Raw genomic sequence first — 16,751 nt, forward strand, 5'->3', positions numbered from 1 at the left:
AAATCGACGCTGGATTGACCCATATCAGCATAGAAAGCATTTTACTACCCCTAGACACCAGCCAAAACAATGCAGACCATCAAGTGTGTCGTTGTTGGAGACGGTGCTGTTGGAAAGGTGAGTTGTTCATTTTTTTGGGGAGAAACGACCGCGTTCGGGGGATGTGTGTGGATGTGGTGTGGTTGTTTTGCTGTTATTAAGAGGGGTGTTGGCTAACGTGATGATTTAGACCTGTCTGCTGATTTCATACACTACTAACAAGTTCCCATCCGAGTATGTTCCAACGGTGTTTGACAATTATGCTGTGACCGTTATGATTGGCGATGAACCATACACTCTTGGGCTGTTTGATACGGCCGGTCAGGAGGATTACGACCGACTGAGGCCACTGTCGTACCCGCAGACGGACGTGTTCCTCGTGTGCTTTTCCGTGACCTCGCCAGCATCGTTTGAAAACGTCCGGGAGAAGTGGCTGCCCGAGGTGCATCACCACTGCCCCAAGGTGCCATGTTTAATTGTTGGCACTCAGATTGATCTCCGAGACGATCCACAGGTAATTGAGAAGCTGTCGCGCCAGAGGTTGCGACCGGTCAGTGCCGAGGCCGGCGAGAAGCTGGCTCGCGAGGTGCGGGCCGTCAAGTACGTCGAGTGCTCTGCATTGACCCAGAAGGGGCTCAAAAACGTCTTTGACGAGGCCATTGTTGCCGCTCTCGAGCCGCCCGTCATCAAGAAGACCAAGCGGTGCATCATTCTGTAAACTGATATACGTAATACTCACTTGAATCTTTTCGCCCTCAATTTCTGCACTTAATTTATTAATATCTGGTCTTCCAGCTTGATCATTTGGTAATAGCACGTAGTATATTCTTCCGGTATTTGCTCCCTTTCCCTCCGCGAAGCGGAGCTACGGGAGCTCGAGGGCTGGCCCTCGAATCGCTAGCCGCACTAACTGGGGCTTTGAGATGAATTGGTGGGGGGCTTGGCAGGGGCTGTGCGGCGTGTGCGGCTGATAACGCAACCCCAACATGATGTTTGGGAAACGTTCTAATTCCCATAGAAACAAATATATATCCCCAGTCGGGGAGGACTGCGTAGATATTGCATCTGCAAGATATGACTAAATGTGGGGAACGGTGACTCTTCCGAGTGGGCTAACGGTATAAAACCATCAATATCCGAGAGTACCAGTACTACCCTGATTAGCTTTGTAGTAGTAGTAGTCGTACAGTAGTAGTAAACAACACAGTCGAGAGTACTACTGGTAGTATTACCTTTGATGGGCCAGGCGAGAAATGGCATCAGCAACACAGGTGTACCAAGAAATAGAGCTAACAGAAGTCACCAGAGAATCCGGCAGAGATAATGGCTTGGCTACTGGTCGCGTCGGGCCGTCATTGTCGCCCAGCCACTCGGTAACTGTAGTCGCAGCCGAGACATTTGAAGAAAGTGAAGAAAATGAAGAAGACATTGGTCACCCGGATGGCGGATGGGTTGCCTGGAGTGTCGTTCTGGGAAGCTTTTTCGGCCTGACTGCGGTCTTTGGCATCATGAACTCGCTGGGCGCTCTGCAAGCGTACATCGAAGAGAATCAGCTGCGAAACATGTCGTCGTCCAAAGTTTCATGGATCTTCTCCATTCACGTGTTCATATGCTTTATTCTGTCTAATGAGGTTGGCCAATTGTTCGACGCATACGGTCCTTATCACCTCATGGCCGTTGGCAGCGTTCTCCACGTATTCTCGCTCTTCATGATGAGTTTGTGCACGAAGTATTATCAGTTCATTCTTTCCTTCGGCGTAGGGGCTGGAATTGGATCTGCGCTGCTCATGACACCTCTAGTAGCCATAGTAGGCCATTGGTTCAACCGCAAGAGAGGTTCTGCTACGGGAGCGGCCACAATTGGCGGCTCGCTTGGAGGCCTAGTATTCCCCCTTATGCTGCGGAGCCTCTATAGTCGCGTCGGGTATGCCTGGGCTGTCAAGTGCCTCGCCTTTATCTCGCTAGGCACCCTCTCGCTCTCGCTCCTGCTCATCCGTCCTCGGCTTCCGCGGAAAAAGCTCAAGCTTCACCCGCGAAACCTCGTTGATCTTGGCGCTTTTAAAGACAAGCGATTCGTGTTGTTTACTGCGGCGAATTTGAGCATGGAATTAGCGCTTCTCAATGGCATCACGTTCCTCCCTTCGTTCTGTATCGCCCAGGGAATGTCGCAAACAAAATCATACCTCATGCTCACTATCATAAGCGCAATGGGAATTCCTGGGCGGTACATTGCCGGAGTACTGGCGGATCTCTATGGGCGTTATAATACGTTGATTGGGTCTACGTGCCTAGCGTTTTTGTCCATTTTTGTAGTGTGGCTGCCATTTGGTGACAAGTATGCAGCCATGACCTTTTTTGCCTTGGTTTATGGGTTTTGCACAGGAACAGTCCAGTCTCTGGCCCCAATTTGTCTGGGGCAGATTTGCAGGACGGAGGATTATGGCAAGAGGTACGGCACTATCTACACGTTTTGCTCCTTTGCGCCTCTGTTTGGCATTCCATTATCGGGGTTGGTTATCAGAGGGAGCAATTACGATGGGCTCGTTGCAATATGTGGTGCTCTATATTTTGTTGCTTTTGCTACGGTAATTGCGACAAGATACGCCTGTGTAGGCTGGAAATTGGTCAAGTTCTAACCTATGCAAGTCCCGTACTCTCATTGATACATCCCATGACTATTAATGGGGGGACCAGTCCCCCCAAACCCCCTGGGGCTCCGCTACGCGGAGGTGATTGTTGATGATATGAACCCAATTGGCTAAAACCAAGGAGTCCTCCGCGAAGCGGAGCTACGGGGGTTTGGGGGCTGGCCCCCAAGCAAAACAGCTGGGGGAGGGGGAGCATCGAGTGACTATGGGGGGACCAGTCCCCCCAAACCCCCCTGGGGCTCCGCTACGCGGAGAGTCTTTGAAAAGTGACCAATTGTTTTCTAGAGCCACGGGTGCTCGAGTTGGATGGCCATTTCGTTACCAGTACATGTATTACGTATATAATTATAACAAAAAGTTGCCGCGAATAATCTACATAGCTCAGTAATTGAATATACTGCCATTCCTGTCCATCATTCTCCACGCAAAAGCTGAATTCTCTCTCTACACCACCTAACAGTAAGGCATTGGAGCTGGGTGGTCTGTAGTGATGGGAGTGGTGGAAGACTGTGGAACGCGCACGCACCACACCCCCTTCAAATCGTGAAAAATCAAACAGATTCCTGCAAGGTACTTTGATCTGCTGAAAAATCGAAAAAGATGTCACAAATGTACTCGAATGCCCCATCAGATACTCTGAGTAAGTTAAAGATACAGAAGCCAACAGTGTAGAGCTAACAAATTGGCAGTTTTGAGTGGCGAGAAGATCTCCGGTGATGATATCCGAAATCAGAACGTTTTGGCGTGCCAGGCCATTGCCAACGTCGTCAAGTCCTCTCTGGGTCCAGTCGGCCTGGACAAGATGATGGTCGATGATATTGGAGATGTAACCGTGACCAACGACGGTGCAACAATTCTCAGTCTCCTCGATGTCGAACACCCAGCCGGAAAGATCCTCGTAGAGCTGGCACAGCAGCAGGACCGAGAAGTTGGCGACGGTACGACTTCTGTGGTCATCATTGCGGCTGAGCTTCTGCGACGGGCCAACGAGCTTGTCCGGAACAAGATCCACCCCACTACGATCATCACTGGGTACCGGCTGGCGCTCAAGGAGGCGGTACGATACGTGGAGCAGGTGATGTCGAGCTCTCCAGAGTCGTTGGGCAAGGAGAGCCTTGTCAACGTGGCCAAGACCTCCATGTCTTCCAAGATCATTGGCTCCGACTCGGACTTCTTTGCCCATATGGTCGTAGATGCCATGCTGGCTGTCAAGACGACCAACAACAAGGGCGAGACCAAGTACCCAGTCAAGGCGGTCAACATTCTCAAGGCCAACGGCAAATCTTCAACGGAGTCGGTTCTGGTGCGGGGCTATGCGCTCAATTGCACTGTGGCGAGCCAGGCCATGAAGACGAACGTGGTCAACGCCAAGATCGCGGTGCTCGACATGAACCTGCAGAAGGCGCGAATGGCGCTGGGCGTTAACATCACCATTGATGATCCAGAACAGCTGGAGGCAATCCGAAAGCGTGAGTTTGGTATTATCCAGGAGCGCATCCAGAAGATCATCAATGCCGGTGCCAATGTGGTTCTGACGACAAAGGGTATTGACGACCTGTGTCTCAAGCAGTTCGTCGAGGCTGGTGTTATGGCGGTGCGACGATGCAAGAAGGAGGACCTGCGGCGGATAGCACGGGCTACTGGTGCCACCATGGTCTCGACTTTGTCGAACCTGGAGGGCGAGGAGACATTTGAGAGCTCCTATCTTGGCCAGGCCGAGCAGGTTGTTCAGGAGCGGATCTCTGAGGACGAGTGCATTCTTATCAAGGGCACTAAGGTCCACTCTTCTTCTTCTATCATCCTTCGGGGCTCCAATGAGTATCAGCTAGACGAGATGGAACGGTCTGTACACGATTCGCTGTCGGTTGTCAAGCGAACTCTGGAGAGTGGTGCTGTGGTACCCGGTGGCGGTGCTGTCGAGACTGCGCTCAATATTTATTTGGAGAACTTTGCGACCTCGCTGGGGTCCCGGGAGCAGCTTGCCATTGCCGAGTTTGCCAACTCCTTGCTGATTATCCCCAAGACGCTGGCTGTCAATGCTGCCAAGGACTCGTCTGAGCTCGTGGCCAAGCTGCGGTCCTACCACGCGGCCTCCCAGAATGCATTGCCTACTGATACCAAGAAGCGAAACTACAAGTACTGTGGGCTTGACCTTGTCAATGGCAAGATTGTTGACTCGGTCAAGGTTGGTACACTAGAGCCTGCCATGTCCAAGATTAAGAGTCTCAAGAGCGCTGTCGAAGCCTGCATTGCCATTCTGCGAATCGATACCATGATCAACGTCAACCCAGAGGAGAAGCCGCAGGATCCTCACGGTCACTAAGGCCTCCCACTACCGCAATTAAGTGTAACGTATAGATGAACAAAAGGGATCCTAATTCCTCTATTTATCCAAACCCCAGCAAAGCGCAATTGACTTGGGGGCCAGCCCCCAAACCCCCATAGCTCCGCTTCGCGGAGAACACTACAAGTATCTCCGCGAAGCGGAGCCCCAGGGGGGAGTCCCCCACTGAACAGCCATCAAGAATAGGTGTAGTGCGGCTCGTGAGGCTCGAAGGGATATGCGGTGGAGCCGCATATTGCGCGGCTCGGGCGTATTTTCAAGCACGGCCCTGGATATACCGTGCGGCGTGAAAAAAAAAGGGGTAAACCTGCCTCAAGATAAAATTAGCAGGTTTGACACGACATTCATTTACTATAAAAAAAGATGGCTAGACCTATTGTCATTTCCGGTCCGTCTGGCACTGGTAAGAGCACTTTGCTCAAGAAGCTGTTTGCCGACTATCCAGGTCGATTCGGTTTCTCCGTGTCCCGTAAGTCTAGTGCTAAATGCATTATGCATAATAGATGAGGATCGCTAATAATGTATTGAAGACACCACTCGACAGCCAAGAGCAGGTGAGACCAACGGAAAGGAGTACCATTTTGTCACTACCGAGGAGTTCAAGGACCTTATTGCTAAGAATGCCTTCATTGAATGGGCTCAGTTCTCCGGCAACCACTACGGTACCACTATTGCTGCCGTCAAGGACGTGAGCGAGGTCCAAGGTTTGCAGTGCTTGCTCGACATTGATATGCAGGGTGTCAAGTCCGTCAAGAAGACCGACCTCAACGCCCGATACCTGTTTGTTGCCCCACCGTCTATTGCAGATCTGCGATCTCGGCTCGAGGGCAGAGGCACTGAGACTCCTGAGAGTCTTGCTGCCCGGCTGAAGCAGGCCGAAGCCGAGCTTGAGTACGCCAAGGTGCCAGGTGCTCACGATAAGATCATTGTTAACGACGACCTTGACAGGGCCTACGTTGAATTCAAGGAATTCATCCTTAACGAGAACTGACTAGCCAAAATTTAGACATCCAGTTAATAGACGATTACGTGTTCCACAGTTTGGACATATTAGATGATCAACGTGGTTTCGTTTACTTGGTCAGTCATCGATGATTAGGCTGACTTTGGAGAGTCGATGCGGCTCATGCGGCTGACGCCTCACCCCGGCCGGCGGGCCCAAATATCATCGTAAGGGCACAGGGCGCTTCCAAATGCATTATATTACCCCCTGCAAATACAATGAATCAACAGATAATTGTAGTTATTCACATATGTTCGTATCTTTTCCAAGATGATGTGCACTCCGAAAGGGGGGGGAGAAGGTCTCGGGCAATCAAATAACATGCCGAAAACTTCCATACGATTAAATAATTGCTCAATATCCATATCCAAGAACAAGTTTGCCATTATAGAATCGACAAAGAATATTTAAAAGTCCTGTCATTGGCTTGGATAATAGCCTGGCCAGAAGTACCACCCGGGGTAAGAATATTACATAAGCTGAAGTGTGGGAGATTACCAAGATCGCGTTATTTTGCTCTGATCGACAACGGTTCGTATCGAATCTACATTGAAAAGCTTCACCATGTCGCTTCCATCGAGCAATCCTGACGTTGAAATGTAAGTCACATAGCTCATTGGTAGAATTTTGCTGATAAAATTTTTTTCAAGTGATGAGACTGTATTTGACAGACTTCTGCGGAAGTCCAAGAAGGAGCCTTTAGTTCCACTAGGCATGGCAATGACCTGCGGAGCGCTTTACTTTGCGGCCAAGGCTGTCAAAGCAGGCGACAGCAGGCTGGCGAACCGAATGTTCTTCTGGCGAGTCGGTTTGCAGGGATTCACGGTCGCCGCTCTTGTCGGCGGTGGTTTGTTCATGACCTCGCGGGAGGCACCGAACAGGGAGGAGATGATGCGACAAAGGGCCAAGGAACGAGAGGCGCTGTGGATTGAAGAATTGGAGAGGATTGATTCGGAGAGTAAGGAGCGTCAGAAGCGTGCTCAATCCATTCAGGAGGCATTCTTGAGGCGAAGGGAGGAAGCCAAGCGAGAGGAGGAGGAAAAGCGAGGAAACTAGCGATAGTGCTGCGATATCTTATCTTGTACATAGTAAACTATATTTATCTTTACATTTTAGAATTCTGTCTTTTCGAGACTGCTACATTTGATGGCATTGATAAGCTGGTAGCTACTGGATCTATTTGTGTGGAGAGATAGTATCCCCCGGTAACCTAGATGAAAGCGTGTTGCCTAGAGGGACGGAGGACAAATCCAAGAATATGAGATTTCAAATATTACAGTAATGTAAAAGGTAGTAATAGTTATAAAGGACACTTTGGGACGTTATAACAGCTATTGAAGCAATTATAGTGTATTCTAATATTACATATAGGCTCCCATGAGGGCGCCTAACTGATTTCTAGTTTGATGGAAATACTCCTGACAATCACACCCGTATACTTTAGCCTTCGATTGGCCAATTGACAACGGAGGAGGCGTCTGCGACCACTTAGAATAGGATCCCGTATTCGGATTACTGGAACGCGCAAATGACGCCCATCGCGACTGAATCTGCTGACCAAACTTTTTTACCTCCCTCGACTCCGTAAGATTGAAGTAGCCAAAGCTTCCGAATAGCGGTGCAATATCTGATTGGTGACAGACAAGATTGTTGGACGCGTCATCGCAGGCAGAATCGGACGTGAAAAAAAGCTCTCCAGTAGTGAATATGTACTCATAAACATGCCCAATTAAATTGCTGTTACAAATGTTGGAGCACTGCCAAACAAGGTTAGTTCCGAGCTGTTCAAACGTCTTGAGTGCCGGCCAAGAGCTTTCGGGCACGAGATCCGCTGCTTCGTTTTGAACAGTGCCAATGATAAGAGGTTGGCGTATCTGCTTTCCCTGGACCACCAAAGCGTCGTAGAATGTTTCTTTAAAGATGCGACCGTCAATAGTGGGCCCAAAGTCGTAAACCAGACTCCCTGAATCAGGGAACTTCTCGACCCGGACTGAATCGATAGATGAAGATGCAGTGACAATGCTCTCCACGGAAGCCTTGGAAAGGCATTTTTTATCATAAATGGAGCAGTTAATGGCCGAAGACACGGCAAGGGAAATATTCCGAGAAAAGTCATTTGTGGACCCATCGAACGCCATGGGGTCAGACTGGAGGATGGCCTTGTCAAAACCGGTGTGTTGTGCGGTCAAGAGAAGACGAATCATCGTTGCGCCTGAAGACTGCCCAAACGCTGTAATATTGTCTGGATCACCCCCAAATAGCTTGATGTTTTTCTTGACCCATGTAAACGCTGCCATTGCGTCTTGTACCCCGGCATTGGCTCCAGTCTGTGGGCTGTTAAAAAATCCAAGAGCGCCCAGACGGTAATTGAAAGTGACAACAATGACGTCCTGGTTGGACACAAAGGCTGTCGGAATGATGCTGGGGTCTGCACTTCCTCCGCTCATGAACGAACCTCCATGGACCCACACCATCACTGGAAGCTTTCTCTTACCGGATGGCGCATACACATTAAGGAAAAGGCAGTTCTCGTCCTGGGGTTGGTAACTCGAATCCTGAGGACAAAATGGAGGCAATTGATTTGAATTGACGGGTAAATTGTTTCTAGGATGTTGGACAGGCTGTGGAGCGTGGAATCGCTCGGCTTTAGCATACGGAATGGACAGAAAGCTCCGAACGCCATTCTCAGACGACCCGAACACAACTCCAGAGGACGTATCCAATTTGCAAGAGCTATACCTAGAGCATGGCACGGCTAGGGCAGTCATAACCCATATAGCAAGCGCACTGAATTGGAACAGGGGTACTATCATCCTTGGTGCGAGAACTGACCGAGATATTTAACCAATTTGCCAGCTCCGAGGGCCCAATTTATATCTCAAAACTGTCACAGTTAAATTAAAATGAGGATTCGCAATTAACTCCGTCATATCGCTTCGCAATGGCTGCCGTATTGCTCGCAGACCGCCTAAATAGGCAGTTTTCCATTGCATGTTCAGCCGTGCACCTTCCCGAACGGGCGGTCTTCGAACCACCTCCGTGCGGTTTATCATTTTGCACGCTGCACCATCGAGCACCAACGAACGGATTCAAAAGATGGTAAGTGCCGTGCGGTATAGGCGTCTCGGAATGCTAACATGAAACTTAGAGTCACGCGTATATAGCCACTAATGCAATCATTGACGGTGAGTGATTATTTGGATTCGAGAGTCCGATTGGCTAACTGATCTAAAAGCGCACGAGTCGGATATATACGCCGTCGCAACCTGCGAGACCTATACGGCGACGGGGTCTGGCGACGGGCGGATTATCCTGTGGGAGAACGGCAAGCAGGATCCCGAGCCAATTGTGCTCCACTCCGCGAAACAAGGCATACATCATCTGAGCATAGACTTTACAGGCAAGATCTTGGCAGCAGTGGGGTTTGATGCCCGGCTTTTGCTGTATGATCTGACGACGCTCAAGCCACTGGAGGGCAGTGAGAAGATTGTCAGTGAATGCCAGTATGTATGGGCTATCTCGTTTGCTCGGGAGTCGTTCAAGCTGGCTGTTTCCACCATTGAAGGGCTGGTACACCTGTGGGACTTGGAGAGCTTTGAGAAGATCAACACGTTTACCTCGAACCGAAGCGGGTTCGGCGTAGCAGTGGATGTGTCCCCAACGGGTGAGATGGTGGCCTGTGGCTACGAAAAGGGGGGGTTGTATCTGTTTGATGTGGGTACAGGGCGATTGGCCTATTCTCTAACGGGCCATTCCTCTGCAATTCGATCAGTAGCATTCTCGCCGAAGGGAACTATGTTGGCTGCGGCGGGTGATTCGGGTATTGTTGCGTTGTATTCTACGTCCTCCGGTGAGCATATTGCTAACTTGACGGGACACAATGGGTGGATATTTGGGGTGCATTGGAACGAGACGGGAGAGTATTTGGCTAGCGTTGGGTATGATGGATTGTGTAAGGTGTGGTCGTTGGAGTCTAGATCGAATGTGGCTACGCAGAGTGAATCGAACCAGCCGTTGTTGGCGGTTAAGTGGATGAAGAAGGGCTGGGGTAAAGGTATTTTCGGTGGGTACCATCAGGGGATAGCGACTGTGGGGATTGAGAAGACCCTGCGGTGGTATAGGGAAGCTGCTGAGTAATTATACCGAGCCTTCTCTGCCTTCTGCTCTACCGTAATGATATATTTGTCGTCTGTCTACCCGTAATGATATGTATAGTGAATGATTGATTCGTTAGACCTATTACGCTCCGTCTTTTCATATTACAACAACCTACCTGAAATGCCGCTATGCGACGATCGCATCGCATTGATACCTGGGGGTTAGCCCCCAGACCCCCGTAGCTCCGCTTCGCGGAGATATTGTATTGCGATAATGGACTATTCTACCATAACTTATTCAGAAGTATAGCAATTATTCGGGAACTATCTCATTAGATACTTACATATTGACACACAACAATTCCTCCGCGAAGCGGAGCTACGGGGGTCTGGGGGCTGGCCCCCAGGAAGTATAGACATGCAGCAATCATGGGAGCTGCTAGGTAATAAATAAATAAATCTATAGCTTCTTCACGGCCTCGACAAACAGATCGGTCCTGCTTCGATTGAAGTTCTTCACATCCATGAGGAAGTTGGACCAAAAGACACCATTGGACGGTGAGGCGGTCTCAAAGTCCTTGACGACTTTATCCAGCTCCTCCTGGGGCGCCTTAGTCGCCAACAAGTACTTATAATAGTGCAGCCAGTTGTCCCCGTTATCGTTGTCCTTGGCTATAGCCTTGCGGAACCACGACTGGGCCTCTTGGAGCTTGCCAATATCCCAGAAGTGCCGAGCACCAGTGCAAATGACATACGAATCGCTGTCTGTCGCCTTGACAGCCTGGATGAGTACCTTCTTACGCTGGAGCCGCGGGGTATCCCAGATATACTCGCTCCACAGCAACCCCGAAGATGGGACTTCCTTCAGCGCGCGATTGAGCAAGGTGGCTGCCTGAGACGAGTTGCCCGACCACTTCTCAAGCCGCACTCGCTCCAACCAGATAGTCTCGTTTTTATCGTTAACAAGGGCTGCCTGATCGAGCACTGACCGCGCCTTGATTTCCATGTTCTCTCCAATCCACATCCGCGCCAGTGAGGTCCACAGAGGCACAAACTCGCGACACTGTCTCGTGCCAGCAGTGTACGCTTCAATTGCCTTCTGCTTGTCTCCTTTGAGCTCGTATATCTGGCCCTTTTGGATGTAGAGCTTCGCCGCAGACTTGTGGAGCTGTGTGCCTTCCTCTACAAGCCTCAACGCTTCTTCTAGGTTGCCTCTGATCCTCTCAACAAGAACACTCTTGGCCCATACTGTCTCGGTGCCGGCCTCTGAGCGGGCTCGGGCAAGGAGCTTGCTGGCTCTTACCAGCTCGTCGTTCTCTGTCTCCAATTCTGCTGCAGCAAGCCAGATCTTCTCCGAGTTGGGGTTCGCCTTGAATGCTTCGGAGAGCACCTTTCTTGCTGCGTCGAGGTCGCCGGCCCGGGCTTTCTCCTTCTGGAGCATAATCCAGAACGCCTCTGTCGTAGGGCACTCTGCAATAGCCCGTTCGAGTACAGACCATAAGGCTTCGTCTGTACCATGGTCCTTCTCCAGTTTGATCAGTTCGAGCCAGAGCGAGTTGCTGCTGGGATACAGGTCAAGCGCATGAGTGTATATAGCTCTTGCCGTTTCGTACTTCTCCTTGGCCACTTCGGTAGACCCATCCTCCAGCCACACTGTTTTTTGGTCCTCCTCTTCTATGCCTTGCCCGATAGCTGCTTTGATGATGGCGTGACAGGTAAGGGTGGCCTCTTCTGCTTCGCATTTTTCGGCTTCTTCAATCCACACGGACCGTTCAGGCAGGCCTCCTTGCTGCTTGAGTTCTTGCACGCCCTTCTTCATGAGCTTCTCTACGACCTTGGCGTCACCCGTCGACTGTTCCTCGAGACGCGCCGCGGCAATCCATACGGCCCGGGACACCCGCAGAGCTTTTCTGGCCCGGTTGAGGACTTTCTTTGCGTTCTTTGCGTCCTCCAGCCGCGCCAGACTCAGCCACAGGTCTTCAGCCAGCGGAACCAGTTCAACAGCCTTACTGAGGAGTGCCCTGGCCTCTTCTCGGTCGTCATGCAGGTTAATGAGGTCCTTCCACAGCGTATCACTGGCCGGGTTGCTCTGGATAGCCTTTTCCAGCACGCGGACCTTTGAATTGGTGTCATCTTCCAAAGCAGCTGCCTCTCGCCACAGTTTGACACTACCTGGAATGTATTCTAGGGCCTCTCTGACGATAGACTTCGCCTGGGACTTTGTGTGCAAGCTGATACTTTGCAGCCACACATCCTCGTCCTTGGGGCAGTTCTCGCATCCCTTGATAATTGCCGCCTTAGCGCGTCCCATCTGGTTGTCAATGGCCTCTACTCGCGCCAGGCCGATCCACCCCCGGGGGTCTCGCGGCAGCGACTTTGTGTACGAGGCAAAAAGGCTCTTAGCGTTCTGTAGGTCGCCAAAGTTTGAAGTATCAAAGCTCTCCAGCGAGGTGAGGTACCCCTGGACGTCGACTTTTGGGGCTGTTGTGTCGCTGGTACCTTTAATCCGGGTCAGAGAGGAGTCCAACAGGAGCCCTTTAGTGGCACTGATAGCCCGGAAATCAGTGGTAGCGCCTTCGGGCTGGACATCAATTGACCGGTCAATGCCGCCTCCACCCGATTGTCGGCTGGCGATGAGGCTGTCAGGAACAGCAGAAGTGAGCAGCTCGTCGCGGGCTTCTCGCCTCCTTCGCTTGTTCTTTCGCGTCATGTCACCCGCCTCGGGCAGGCTGTCCCATTCATCCCACGAGACCTTGCTGAGCTCAGACTTGAACTCGGCGAACTGGTTCCCGAGGTCACTGCGCCGCGCCTCTTCACGCTCTTCGCGCTCTCTCTCCTCGCGCTGGCGCTTGCGCCGCTCCTGCATGCGCTGGTCGATCTTGTCGTAGATAGCATCAGCCTCTTCGTCTTCGGCGTCTGGATTCGCCGTTGTGAACAGCAGTCCTTCTTCGTTCTCGGCGTCCCGGAACCGCTCGTCTTCCGCAGTGTCGTCAGCCTCGTCCTTGGCACCCTCGCCGCCAAATGCCTGCTCTGCCACGTCCGTTCGGGCCGGACCAATGTCGGACCGCGTAGTAAACCCTGTAGCACCTCGCCCGAGCCCCGGGACATACCCTGCGGGCGCAGGCATGTCCAGAAAACTGGGCTTTTTGTACATTTTCGCTGCTGTGATTTAAGTGATGGTGATGGCTAACGAGGAGGTTGGGTTTTTTTACCGGGCCCGTGAAAATATTTTGAGACATTCCGAGAAAAAATCTTCGATCTTGCCTATCGATAGCCTCAGTTACGTCGATAGCCAGCTACGAGGAATAGAATAATCAGCTGCAAGGTAGTACGACGATAGAGATGTCAAAACGACAGGCAGAGAGTATCGACGACGTCCGCAAGACGACGCCAAAGAAGAATGAGCAGGATACCGCCGGGACCCACGATATGGAGATAGACGAGGAGATGGGCGAGTTCGAAGACCCGTATGGAGACGACTTTGAGAGCGAGGAGGAGATTCTCGAAGTAGGCGACTCGGAAGATGAAGAAGAAGAAGAGGACGAGGATATGGAAGAGGAGAGTTCCGGCAAGAGCAAGGCGCTGCAAACTATCCAAGAGGACGAAGAGCTGGAGGCTAAAGAGAGCGTGAAGAAGCCATCACAGAGCCTCAAGACTTACTTGCCATATCTGGGCGGCAACAGCGAGACTCTGGAGCCTGATCTTACTGCGTACGACATGTACCACCCATTCAGCGTCAAGTTCCCGTCGCTGTCGTTTGATATCATCCAGGATAGCCTTGGCGAGGAGCGGAGGACCTATCCACACACGACCTACCTCGTTACCGGTACCCAGGCCTCGCGACCGCGGGACAATGAAATCACAGTTATGAAGCTGAGTGACCTGTCCAAGACCCTGGTACGTGAGGACGAGAGCGATGGAGAGAGCGATGATGACGATGAATATACGGACCCAATTCTCGAGTACAAGTCGCTGCCGACTCCGCACACCACTAACCGAATCAGAATGAACCCTCACGCTCGGGTCACGGGCGAGCAGTTTGCCGCGTCCATGGCTGACAATGGAGAGGTGTTTATCTGGGATATTACGCCGCACGTTAAGTCTTTCGACACCCCGGGGCTCAAGATCGAGAAGGCCATGAACCGGCCAGCGCACACGATCCGAAGCCACGGCAACGTCGAAGGGTACGCCATTGGCTGGTCGCCGCTGGTCCAGACCGGCGCGCTGCTGAGCGGCGACTGCGACGGCCGCATCTTCCACACTAAGCGGACCCAGTCGGGCTGGAGCACCGAGAAGACGCCGTTCACGGCGGGCGACGTGTCTCGACGAAACAAGAGCATCGAGGATATCCAGTGGAGTCCGTCGGAGGAGAAGATCTTTGCGTCGTGCGGCGCTGACGGGTTCATTCGCATCTGGGACCTGCGGTCCAAGTCGCGGACGCCGCAGATCTCGGTCAAGGCGTCCAATACTGACGTCAACGTCATCTCGTGGAGTTCAAAGAAGGATTATTTGTTGTGTAGCGGTCATGACGATGGCCGGTTCGGTGTATGGGACCTGCGAAACTTTGGCAGTAAGAACCCGTCCGTCGACGCCTCGGTCGCGGTGTTCGACTTCCACAAGAAGCCCATTACGTCTATTGAGTTCAGCCCGCAGGATGAGAGCCTTATTTGCGTTTCTTCGGAGGATTCGACTGTTACTATTTGGGACATGGCCGTGGAGGCCGACGATGAGGAGATCAAGCAGCAGAAGTCGCAGTCTGCCGAGCTCAAGGATATTCCTCCTCAGTTGTTGTTCCTCCATTGGCAGGAGGATGCTAAGGAGGTGCATTGGAACAAGCAGATCCCGGGACACTTGGCTGCTACGGGCAGCTCGGGCTTCAGCGTGTTCAAGACCATCAGTGTGTAGAAGTATCAATTAATACTTGCAATATCATTATTACACATTATATGTGATGTGCGTGTTCAAGACCATCATATTACTCAATTATCGTCCTTTGGGAGACAGGGTATATATAGAACAATGTTACTGTTTAGTTCTATGGATTCTATGAAATCCTTTTAATAGATGAGTATAATAGATTCTGATATTACAAAGAAAAAAAAATAACAGAATAGACCTATAGTCCCTTCTAATGGGACGAGCTTAAGCAATCCTTTTAATTGAATGGACTTACTACCAAAGGGGGTAATCCTTTTAATGGAATCGAATGGATTACATCTGGTCGTTATCCGCTGTAGCGCGTAGAGTCAAAAGAAAAAAAAAGTTTTTATTGTTAGCTCTATGGACTTTACCAATCCCTGATGGAGTGGAATGGATTACACATTACATTGACTGTTGCTTGTTTCGGCAATTCGTGCACATTATCATTATATCTGGTAGTTTTTTTCAGTAAGGTCAGTTCGTGGCACATCATGTTTGGTAGCTTTCCAGCATAGGTCAGGTCGTGCATATTATAGCGTATGGTTCTTTCGGTTCAAGTCAATTCGTGGCACATTATAGTTGGTCAATCCGTGTGGCGCCGTATATTAGAAGGCAGCAAGGCATCAGTTTCCGTAGCCTCCTGGTGCAGCTCTGGCGCCAACCGCTGGAGCTTCTTGGCATTCTGCCACTCGTAGTAAACCGCCAAAACAAGAAGAACGTTCTGCAGCATGGCAGTTGTCAAATACGGAAGCCAGGTAGACCATTTCGTCGTCTGGGCAAGACTCCACGTCCAGAGATACCCGCCCGGAGTCTGAATGCACATCATGGGAATACTAAACGTTCCGGCGTGCTTGAGTGTGAATGTCGTGTATATCTGAGGGAAGTACTGTGTGACTGCCAGAAAGGCTGCCGTGAGGCCAAAGAAATTGGCGACTGCGTCAATTAAATGCGGCTTGACAGAGTACACAGACAGAGACAATAGGAATGACCCCAGAGTGCACACCAAGCTGATCTGGCCCACTAGCTTGATCTTGGCGAACTCATCTGGCGACTCAAACGGCTGGCTCCGCGCGAAGATAAGCACCAGCACGAGAATAAGCGCGGCCGATGCCGCCTGGCACGTAATCTGGATAATGCCAGTAAATGCAGCAAAGCACTCGCCTCTAGTAATAATCTTGCAGCAGTGGTATATGGGCTTCCCCAAAAGCCATACGTTACACGTTGCACACACGCCAGACATGATTCCGAGCAAGAGGAACCATGGCGAGATACCCTCAGACGATTTGCGGCGTATGACCCTGACGTGCTGGGGCACGTACGACCCCACTACGCCAATGGCAAGGAAAATGGCAAATGCCGTATTCCAAATAGAAGGATTTTCATATTTTAAGCAGCTTAAAGGGTTAAGCAATCCCCCTACCTCCTCAGCCATGTCTGGTTGGTTTCGTGGTCCGTGTGGTTTCGTGATCTTAATTTGATTTTAATTGCTAGAGAGAGTAAAGTGGTGACGGACGGAGATGGGGGAAAAAACTGTGGAGACATATTCCGGCTCGCCGATCTTTGGTGGAGATTCTAACCAGTTCTTGGATGGAGAATTATGAAAAAATGAAAACATTGAGAAGGATAATTTGCGTAATTGATTTTAGCCAATCGTTGTAGGAATATTTTACAGCTATTTGTGCTTTTTAATCGAATTGTTT

At 50.9% G+C, this 16,751-nt stretch overlaps 10 protein-coding genes across 10 annotated transcripts; 7 read left to right on the top strand and 3 right to left on the bottom strand.

The window, feature by feature from the left end:
• Nucleotides 1-69: 69 nt before the first annotated feature.
• On the top strand, nucleotides 70-757 carry CDC42 (Rho family GTPase CDC42; the record flags this gene model as incomplete). Its single annotated transcript, XM_076686622.1, has 2 exons — nucleotides 70-117; nucleotides 230-757. 2 exons carry the CDS (start codon nucleotides 70-72, stop codon nucleotides 755-757), a joined length of 576 nt encoding a protein of 191 aa, XP_076539096.1.
• A 535-nt stretch (nucleotides 758-1,292) lies between these two features.
• On the top strand, nucleotides 1,293-2,675 carry MCH4 (MCT family MFS transporter; the record flags this gene model as incomplete). The annotated part of the gene is made up of 1 exon (XM_076686623.1): nucleotides 1,293-2,675. The coding sequence occupies one exon, from the start codon at nucleotides 1,293-1,295 to the stop codon at nucleotides 2,673-2,675; it is 1,383 nt and encodes a 460-aa protein (XP_076539097.1).
• Nucleotides 2,676-3,296: 621 nt separating this feature from the next.
• On the top strand, nucleotides 3,297-5,010 carry TCP1 (chaperonin-containing T-complex alpha subunit TCP1; the record flags this gene model as incomplete). Its single annotated transcript, XM_076686624.1, has 2 exons — nucleotides 3,297-3,327; nucleotides 3,377-5,010. 2 exons carry the CDS (start codon nucleotides 3,297-3,299, stop codon nucleotides 5,008-5,010), a joined length of 1,665 nt encoding a protein of 554 aa, XP_076539098.1.
• Nucleotides 5,011-5,394: 384 nt separating this feature from the next.
• Nucleotides 5,395-6,022, top strand: GUK1 (guanylate kinase; the record flags this gene model as incomplete). The annotated part of the gene is made up of 2 exons (XM_076686625.1): nucleotides 5,395-5,500; nucleotides 5,562-6,022. 2 exons carry the CDS (start codon nucleotides 5,395-5,397, stop codon nucleotides 6,020-6,022), a joined length of 567 nt encoding a protein of 188 aa, XP_076539099.1.
• A 576-nt stretch (nucleotides 6,023-6,598) lies between these two features.
• Nucleotides 6,599-7,090, top strand: RCF1 (HIG1 domain-containing protein; the record flags this gene model as incomplete). The annotated part of the gene is made up of 2 exons (XM_076686626.1): nucleotides 6,599-6,633; nucleotides 6,685-7,090. 2 exons carry the CDS (start codon nucleotides 6,599-6,601, stop codon nucleotides 7,088-7,090), a joined length of 441 nt encoding a protein of 146 aa, XP_076539100.1.
• A 305-nt stretch (nucleotides 7,091-7,395) lies between these two features.
• TRVA0_041S00320 (uncharacterized protein) lies at nucleotides 7,396-8,847 on the bottom strand (the record flags this gene model as incomplete). Its single annotated transcript, XM_076686627.1, has 1 exon — nucleotides 7,396-8,847. One exon carries the CDS (start codon nucleotides 8,845-8,847, stop codon nucleotides 7,396-7,398), a length of 1,452 nt encoding a protein of 483 aa, XP_076539101.1.
• Nucleotides 8,848-9,025: 178 nt separating this feature from the next.
• SKI8 (SKI complex subunit WD repeat protein SKI8) lies at nucleotides 9,026-10,171 on the top strand (the record flags this gene model as incomplete). The annotated part of the gene is made up of 3 exons (XM_076686628.1): nucleotides 9,026-9,133; nucleotides 9,183-9,219; nucleotides 9,270-10,171. 3 exons carry the CDS (start codon nucleotides 9,026-9,028, stop codon nucleotides 10,169-10,171), a joined length of 1,047 nt encoding a protein of 348 aa, XP_076539102.1.
• A 420-nt stretch (nucleotides 10,172-10,591) lies between these two features.
• On the bottom strand, nucleotides 10,592-13,285 carry PRP6 (U4/U6-U5 snRNP complex subunit PRP6; the record flags this gene model as incomplete). The annotated part of the gene is made up of 1 exon (XM_076686629.1): nucleotides 10,592-13,285. The coding sequence occupies one exon, from the start codon at nucleotides 13,283-13,285 to the stop codon at nucleotides 10,592-10,594; it is 2,694 nt and encodes an 897-aa protein (XP_076539103.1).
• A 188-nt stretch (nucleotides 13,286-13,473) lies between these two features.
• On the top strand, nucleotides 13,474-15,036 carry RRB1 (ribosome biosynthesis protein RRB1; the record flags this gene model as incomplete). Its single annotated transcript, XM_076686630.1, has 1 exon — nucleotides 13,474-15,036. The coding sequence occupies one exon, from the start codon at nucleotides 13,474-13,476 to the stop codon at nucleotides 15,034-15,036; it is 1,563 nt and encodes a 520-aa protein (XP_076539104.1).
• Nucleotides 15,037-15,634: 598 nt separating this feature from the next.
• On the bottom strand, nucleotides 15,635-16,291 carry TRVA0_041S00408 (PQ-loop repeat-containing protein; the record flags this gene model as incomplete). Its single annotated transcript, XM_076686631.1, has 1 exon — nucleotides 15,635-16,291. The coding sequence occupies one exon, from the start codon at nucleotides 16,289-16,291 to the stop codon at nucleotides 15,635-15,637; it is 657 nt and encodes a 218-aa protein (XP_076539105.1).
• Between the last annotated feature and the right edge of the window lie 460 nt (nucleotides 16,292-16,751).

This window comes from Trichomonascus vanleenenianus, assembly GCF_965637985.1.
Source record: "Trichomonascus vanleenenianus strain CLIB 3782 genome assembly, contig: TRVA0_041S, whole genome shotgun sequence".
Classification (NCBI taxonomy): domain Eukaryota; kingdom Fungi; phylum Ascomycota; class Dipodascomycetes; order Dipodascales; family Trichomonascaceae; genus Blastobotrys; species Blastobotrys vanleenenianus.